This window comes from Arabidopsis lyrata (assembly GCF_000004255.2).
Source record: "Arabidopsis lyrata subsp. lyrata unplaced genomic scaffold ARALYscaffold_2, whole genome shotgun sequence".
Lineage (NCBI taxonomy): Eukaryota > Viridiplantae > Streptophyta > Magnoliopsida > Brassicales > Brassicaceae > Arabidopsis > Arabidopsis lyrata.
Window position 1 is genome coordinate 12,087,476 of NW_003302554.1, and position 9,398 is coordinate 12,096,873.

The 9,398-nt window shown below is 30.6% G+C and overlaps 1 protein-coding gene across 1 annotated transcript; it reads right to left on the minus strand.

Moving 5' to 3' along the window:
• Positions 1–5,247: 5,247 nt before the first annotated feature.
• LOC9324636 lies at positions 5,248–6,487 on the minus strand. The gene has a single exon (XM_021009966.1). It carries the CDS (start codon positions 6,280–6,282, stop codon positions 5,482–5,484), a length of 801 nt encoding a protein of 266 aa, XP_020865625.1. The 5' UTR covers positions 6,283–6,487; the 3' UTR covers positions 5,248–5,481.
• Positions 6,488–9,398: the final 2,911 nt, after the last annotated feature.

Sequence of the window (9,398 nt, forward strand, 5' to 3'; positions counted from 1 at the left end):
CTTCTATTTTAAAAAAAAAAACTAAAAACAATATATATTTAATTTTCCCAAAACATTTTGAATTATGATGTAAATTAGTATTTATTTTATCCATGTATAGCAGGGGCATAATATTAGTTATTCGTTAATGCACCATGCATATTATATTATTCTTGATTCAAATGCATGAATCGAACATAATTAGTCTTGTTTAGCCCATATTATACTTAATCCATGTGCTCCAATCGGAATTCAGTCGTAAGTTTCTTAAAGAACCTTTATCATCAAAAAAACTAACATTAATGGTTATTTTCCATACATATAAATTGAAACAAACCTTAAAAAAAAGTTAATCAAGATTCAAACACTTTATCGTACTAAATTGTATGTGGGTCTTACTAAATTTATTCTATACCAAACAAATCAATATTGCAAGAGGTTAATTTAGTCCCAGATTAACATAGTTAGTAGCAAATTTTTCATGTATATATGAATTTTGTTGAAAGGGACACAAAATAAATAACTAATAGAGATAGGTTTATCTCATAAAAAGAAAAACTATGAGGGATAATATTATCCCACATTGGAAAGGACAAGGGATCTTGACTAGTATATAAGATATATGGGTCTCTCCACTCATCGCCAATTGGTTTTGAGTTGGAAGCCCATATTCTAGATTGGCTCTAGCCATTGATCTCGGTATGCTCGTGCATGGATCGTCGGGCAACTATTGGTCGATGGTGGATTGGATTTGGACATGTACGGATCGGACTCTGATACTATATTAGAATATGGGCTTCCAACTCAAAACCAATTAGCAATGGGTGGAGTGACCCATATCCTTTATATATTACTTAGGATCTCTTCCAACTTCCGATGTGGGAAATTATGTCCTAATAAAAACAAGTATCTTAAAAGAAAAGGGAAAATTAGTGACAACCAGATGAGAATAGGATTAAAGTGTTTTTAGTGTCCTACAACCATGTGGCGGTTGACATCGTCCAGATTATAATTGTCATCCATACTTCCTTGTCTTAAAAGTGATCTAATAACAGTGTCAAAATGATAACTTCGTCTTCTTCTTCTTTTGTATTATAGGACAATTGCGAAGAAAATTCCCAATTTTGTATATACAGTAAAACCTCTATAAATTAATAATGTTAGGGCCATAAAATTTTATTAATTTAGAGAGGTATTAATTTATAGAAAGATTTTCCTAATTTGGTAATTTCTTAAAAATTACCATCTAAAAATAAAAAATTTCTTTATAAGCAATATCTTTTTTAAACCAATTGTAAGTAGAGAAGCAATTATTAAGTTTAAAAAACAACACAAATTTTTTTTAATAATAGAGTCATATTTCATTAAAAATTTTACATATAATATTTTAAATATATATCGTAGTAATTCATATATGAAATATATAAATTTATATCATATATATATTAAGTTAAATATACATATATATATATATATAGGTTTATATAATTATTAATTTATGATATAGATGGGACTATACGTTTATATGAGATTTTCAAAAAAAATATTATCTTATTAATTTAGCGAGTTATGTCATATTTTACATTGGTCCCAACTCGGGACCGGAAGAATTTATTAATTTAGAGAGGTTATTAATTTATAGAATATTAATTTATAGAGGTTTTACTGTATCTCAAGATTAGTTTCGTTTTATAGTAACAAATGAAAAGACTTTGAAGTGTGACCTATTTAATATGTGATCATCATCGGTTAGCAGGCTAGAAAAATATTGTACTTATGTAAATTAATTTTGCATATTAACTGTTGCATGTAGTGATATATGTAAGTATGTAACTATGTAAATAAGGTTCCAATAAGAATAAATTTAAGTGCATGTCTTCAAAAAATGAGTTCTTTTAAGTTTCTATAAACTTGTCAGAAACTTATTTTTTTCAATCATGCAACACAACTAATAAAGTTATAAAGAAAATATGACTGGACCATTAGATAGCTATCGACTTTTTGAATTATTGCTAAATGCTCTATCCTTGAACATGTAAAATATATATATATATATATATATATATATATATATATATATATATATATATATATATATTTGTGGCTAAAAATTGTTGAAATCAATAATTTGAATGTGTAGAACCTTTTTTCAGTTTTTTTTTTCTTGAATTATTTATATACTTCTTTGAAAGTACATAAAAAATACAGTATCCTAAAATAAAACGAAGGAAATATAAGATTATGTGTCACGGTTAAGTAGACCGTATTAATTAGAGTTTGTACCGGTAAACCGGATGTGGTTATTTCACTATATATTCTCTACCACATGTAACAGATCATTTGTGAGAAATACAAACTTTTATCTTTTCTTCGATTTCTCACGAATATTAATATGGTATAAGAGCACAATTCTTCCGTTTTTCGTCGCAAATTCCGCCAATTCTTCGAGTTTACTTCATTATCATCTCCATCATCGATTTCATCCATTTCCACCAATTTTTCTTCGTTTTCTTGAATTTTTCACTTTTCCGATCAAAATCCGCTGAATACGATGGTTGCTGTTCACAATTTACCGCGTCGTACTCTGTGATCACGTCGTTCAGATGAAAGAACTCCTCCTATACGCGAATCAACTCCGGCTTCATCGCCAGTGGCTCATAATTCTCCGATTTTCACTCAAATGGCTTCCGATCCTCCGATTGATTACACGGATTTGTACTCTCATTATGCTTTGACGAGTGGAGACAATCCGGGGAATGTTATCATCACCGAGGTATTAGATGGAACCAATTAATCTTCTTGGACTATCGCTATGTCTGTTGCACTCGATGCGAAGAACAAAATGGCTTTTATCGATGGATCTCTTCCTCGACCTCTTGCTACAGTCACTAGTTTTCGTTATTGGTCTAGATCAGTGGCGGAGGTAGGGTGTTAGTAGGGGGTCACTTGACCCCCATAACTTTTAGAAAGTTTTGTTTATTAGGCTTAATTATTTGGTATTTGTTAATAATTTTGTTTAAAATGTTAATGTTGACCCCATTAACTTATCTTCAAATCATGTTTTTGCACCCCTTTTATTAATTTTTTTTTCTATTGACTCCTGTCAAATTTATTTCTGGTTCCGCCACTGGTCTAGATGTAACAGCATGGTGAAGTCTTGGATCTTGAACACTGTGAGTAAACAGATCTATAAGAGTATTCTTCGCTTTGATGATGTGTCTGCAATTTGGAAGGATATTGTCCCACATTGGTTGAGTTTGTGATTTTTGGGTAGTATATGTGTTATGGCAATCCTTCTCCTTTGAGCTAGCTTTTGGGTGTGAGTTAGGCCCACACTAATATGGTATCAAAGCCCAGACCTAATTCTGATTGTGGACCACCCGTGGATGTCTACTCCCACAAACTTCACGCTTCAGATATCCAGTCTTGAGCGTGAAGGGGGTGTGAGAATATTATCTCACATTGGTTGAGTTTGTGATTCTTGGACAGTATATATGTGTTGTGGCAATCTTTTTCCCTTGAGCTAGCTTTTAGGTGTGAGTTGGACCTACAATAAAAAAAATAGGATGCACGTAGACAAATTTACTCTCTACTTTTAAAAAATGACTGGTCCATGGAAGTTGCTTAGGTAAGCAAAAATATTATATTAACGTTTGTTATTACTTGTATTAAAAACTAACAACTAATATGTGTAATTATAGTATCACATCCATAGGTCAATCTGTTGTCTACACTCATTTATACCATTTGAAACTACTATCCACATTTAGACTAACTTGCGAAACCGTTTTGTTTTTGCATCTAACTTGCACGCATATGTATGCACTGGAAATTTTAAAAATTCTACACATAAAGTGAAGGACTACGTACACCCTTTTTTCTTTAGACCATCCAGCCAACAAAACTTCCCTCCAACATAAAAGCATATGGTATATATATATATCCTATTGAAATAACAGTTGGATGGTGCCATCATTGTTTACTTGACTCTTGACTATACCTTTCAAAACATTACTAAGCCTTTGAAAAGTCAGTTTCATCGCAATCAGATTTGGTGTTCAAGATCGAGCCATTCCTAAAAACTACCTAAAAACCATGTTGAAATATATAAATTTAGACATAGTTGTGGTCAACATATTTTACTAAAATTACAAAAGAAGTTTGTAGGAATCGTGTGAACTAACTAAAGATTGTTACGGCCGGTAAAATATAAAAATTATATTCCTTATTAGCAAATTTAAACCGTATAATTGAAGGAAAAAAAACGTAGAAAACAATAAAGGAATAATTGGCACGACGTTAAGCTTAACTTTACATGGAATGATAGAGAGAAAAGTAGAGATTTCACATCAATTATTTCTATTTTTTCCTTTTTCTTTGCATTGCTTTAGTGATAATTCACATTAATTGGCAATACACACCATGTGAGAAATATTCAAAGGAACAGAATAGGACAAGCTCCAAAGATAATTGTTTACCTGTCACTTGTCTTGTCCCACTTTCTAATTGTATTTGATAACTCTCTTATCATTGTTTTCTACAGTTTTATCATTAGTTAGTCACTATTATATTACCAAAATTAGTTTAGTAATAGATTAAGTCAAGGTTATATATATTCCTAACTACTAAATGTACAATATTAGATTATTCAAGTAAACGAATCAATTTAAGTTCATTGATTAAAAACTTGGCAGGACACGGCCGGCTGAAACCTACCACCCCTACTTGATCCACAATCTTTGGTAAGATAAGACTAATTAAACCCATGGGAAGATACTAATTAATTTTGTTTTTCCTTTTAAAAAATTATTGATCTAAGTAAGGTTCACAATCTTTGGTACTAAGAAAATTAATTTAAGTTGGAAATAAAAATTAGAATGATAGTTATAATAAGTTAAATAAGTTTCGATATAAACAATCAAAACATGTTCAAATAACAAAAAATATAACTATAAATATTTAACTTTTTATATCTATTCTATATAACAAATAAGTGCTTCATCTTCAATGATACCAAGAAAATATGATTGAATATAGGTTAAAACTTTATTTAATTCCGATGTAGTTAATTATCTCATCCATGTACTAAAACTCTTTTCTTTTGTTATCTCTATTGCTCTCATTGTAAAATAAGTAGTATTTAAACAAGAATTACTAAAATGAAAAACACACACCTAAATCACTTATATTTTTTTTTCTGTTAAGTACTCCTAAACTATTTAAACAAATGCACATAAATATCTTAATGGTGATAGTTTATCAATAAAGTATCTGAAATTAGCATCCTCTTATTAAAAACAAATCTAAATTTTAACATTAAAAAAAAAAAAACACAAACTAACAAATCAAACAAAACACAATTACACCACAATAGTCTAAAAAATAATAATACTGGCATGGGATCCACAAAACACACTGTCAGAAAATCTTCAGAGTTTCAGAGAACAAGAAGAAGAAGAAGAATAAAACAGTAAAACCAGAAAACATATCTATTCTTACATTTTATCTCTTCTTGTTCTTGTCTCTTCCATTACCAGAAAACATCGAACCAAAACCAAACAAATTCCCAGAAGGAACAACGTTTATAACCGGACTCACTCTAATCCCACCACCTCCATGACTACCATAACTATAACCTCCATAGCTTTTCTTCAATGGTGGTTTCGAAAAACCATTATTACTCAACGAAGACGAAGCAGAGGAAGAAGAAGACAACGATGAAGATTGTTGTAGCTTCACATGTTCGTTGTGTTTCCTTGAGCTGCTCTGTTTTTGTTTACTCGACGTTGAACCGGTTGAATTACTCCGGTTTAGTAACGGTAACGGACATAAACTCCGACCATAAGTACTTCCACAGTTTAAACTACTGCTTCTCTTAAACCCCCAAAACGACTTCGTATTGGTTTTCTCCTCCGTCGTGATTATCACGTCGTCTTCTTGTTGTTCTTCGTTTTGTTTCCTCTGTTTTCTTGAATCTGGTTTAGTCTTAACCGGTTTTGTATCTTTCGATTCGGGTTCTTTTTTTCCCGGTTCTGGTTTTTTCTTGATTTCTGTTGGTAAGATTTTGCCGTTAGAGAAGAGTTCATCAGCGGACCAAGAACCTTGATCGAAGCTTTCGCCGGAATTTACGCCGCCGGGAATGCAGAAATCGAAATCAATGCTTGAATTGAGGCTTGACGGTTTAGAGTTTGATGATCTTAAGGGACGTTTCTCGATTGGTATTGCGTCTGATTGACAAAAGTCACGTGAAAATGAGATTCTTGGACTCATATTAGAATTTTCCGATAAAAGATCCACCGCCATTTTCTTGAAGAAGAAGAATTTGAAAGGTTTTTTTTTATATATAGTAAATGAGAATTTATGAAAACGAAGAGATTTTTTTTTTTAGTTTCTGGAGAAAAAGAGGAGAAGGAGAATTTCGAAGAAGAGAGAAAGAGAGAGATTTGGGGAGGAAGGTGAATTTAATTATTTTTATAGGTGATTTTAAAGAAAATGAAATTAGGAATTAAAATGAGAAAATAATGAAATTTAGAATTTTTTTTTTTGTGAAAAAGAGAAAAAGGAGAATAAAAAATGGTAATAAAAGAGGGGACAAAGAAGCGTGTCGTTTGCTACATATTCACATGCATGGGCCAAAAAATGGATATATGTTGGTTCTTCACTTTCGTACCTTTTTTTTTTTTCGAATGGTCTAATTTTTTATGTAAAATATTGAAACTTTTGATTGAGATATATTGAAACTTCTGTAAAAAAAAATTGTTGAAGTCAAAAGACATGGGCAAAAACTGCAATGTTTGAAATGTTTAGAGAGTAAAATGTTCAGATTCGTGTTGACCAATCTGATGAAGCAGTGAATATAGACCAATGGTGTAAAGTTCACCGACCCAAGACTTTAACAACACAATTACTAAATTTGTCTAGGACATTGTGAAGTTAAGGAGATAAGTTTGTGGTAAGAGGTATAAAGGAGAGGAAAAAAAAAACTAAATTGTTTGGGTATTGTTCATGCAAGATTTTTTTAAATCGTCATGATGCGAGTTTTTTTTTTTTTAATAATTGTTGTGGATCGTTTATTGGAGAAATAAAATATATTTGTATTACAGAAAATATAACCAACCAAAGTCATTTAGACCACTAGGACAAGTGTGATGTTTTCCGAATATCTCTTCTACATTTAAGTAAGAAAACGTTTATTCGATTTTTGAAAAGCAATGCTTTCTAAGTTGTTTGTTTAGTTCGGTCCCTTTAGTTTTTTGGGGTCAGTTTTATGTGTAAGAATTAGTCTTTTATGTCAAATTCTGGATTTGGATTCTCCATTCTCTTTAGGTGGAATTTTGTTTTTTTAAAAAAGAAGTATTTAGAGAGTTTACCGAGTTTGGATATCGGATCACCATATTTCAGGGTAGATGGATCAGTCACTTATCGATCTTTCGCATAGTTCGTAAGTTTGGTGACTAATGACTCTAAAGCACGTTACAAAACATGTGTTCGATAAGTTAGGGTAATATAGCATCGCTACTGCTTTATACGAGAATGTTGCATCCCATTGAACATTTACTTCACGTTTAATAAGGTCGAGCACTAGCCATTCTTCGAATTTGATGTATTCAGGATGATATTTACATAGGAAATCAGTTACCAGAAAGTCTTTTTGCATGTTTGACACCCAATTATCACAACCTGAAATGTTGGTGCTTTTGATTGAAATTTACCCCAACAATATTGTTACTGCTAAAACTATTAGTTGAAGTTAGCCAAAAACATTCAACAACCTCAATTAATTCGATATTTAAACATTTTGATCCAACCATTTATTTGCAATGACTATACCGACCTTACTGAACCGTACCAACTACATTTATCTACGATGCTTTTTATGAGTATTGAATTAGGAGCTAAACGATACAAATGTTGCTGTCTTATTATTCAGTTTTTAAATTATTAACCTAGTTTGTTCTTGTCTTTACTAATTTAGAATATCCGTTTATTTTTAAGATTCTCAGTTTAGGTTTAATTTAATGGTTAGGTGAGAAATTAATTATAAGTACAAAAATCATAATAAAATCAATAAGGGTGGCATTGTTGATGATATTTACCTCCAAACTAATTTATAAAAGTCAGACACAATTGTCAAATTTATATATCAAGAACATAGTTTTCTTTATAAGTAGACCATAATACAATTTCGTTGTTATCCACTTTTGTAAAATATGAAATGTATATATCAAAGATTTGTTTTTTTTTTAATTGTCGCTAATTGTGCGTTTTTGTTCCTTTCAAATTTGGATTATATATTTATTTTCTATATATATATATATATATATATATCTTATGTATATAAAAAATTTATTTTTGATAGAGAAATGAACTTCTTTGTATTCTAATAGATGGCTCTTTTGTGAAAGAAAAGTCTATAATTCTTTATTTATACTCTTTCTTTATTTAATATGATGAGTCATGCAAGTTTGCTTTTCATAAAATTGAAATCGATTTTTTCTTAAATTTGAAGTAAAGAAATTGTTATAAGATAGAAATAAAGAAAGGGGAAAAGGAGATTTCACATTATCTAGAAAATAAAAGGGAATTTTAAAAATTAATTAAAAAATTTGGGAATTATATGAAAAAAATAGAAGACAAAGTAAGCATGGCCATGGGTCCGATGGCTACGTATTTACCGAAAACGAAGAATCCCACTAAGGGAAGTGAAGGGTTAAGAGATGGTCCACGTTTCCTACTAAAACATTTTCCTATCCATTTGGATCACCCACGAGCCCACCTTGAAACCAACCCGACCCGATTCGACCCAACCAAGAATTGCCTACTTTGGCTGCTCTCGATAATACTAACAGGAACTTGTCCAATTCCGTTAGGGTTTGGTTATGATGACGGACCCAAGAAATATCGGATTTTTCTGATCCTAGTAAACAATAAAGATGGTCCAGTCCGACAAATAGCATTGGTGATGTTTTTTGCTGACAATTACCGAACACTAATAATAAAACTGCTTTTGTTTTCTACATAAATTTTATATATATAAGAAGAAGAAAGCTCTCCATGTTATGATACTTGAGCATCCAAAATGAAGATAGACATAAACAATCAAAATTTGTCTAATGAAAACTTATTATTATTTTTTTTTTCATCTGAAAACTTATTATTTTTCTCCAAAATTTGAAGTCTATTCATCTTCCTTTTTTTTCTTCTAAAGAAACGTTACATGTGTTTTTTTACAGAAATATCTAGCTAATAGATTACATAGTACTATTTAATATTTATATACCATTTAATAATCTTATAAAAAATCTTTGAATAAAGTAGTTAAATAATTTGGTAAAGTATATATTTACATGATCACATCTATAAATACACAAATCACGTATAAGTATACTCCCTCTATTTCACAAAGAGTGTCATTCTAC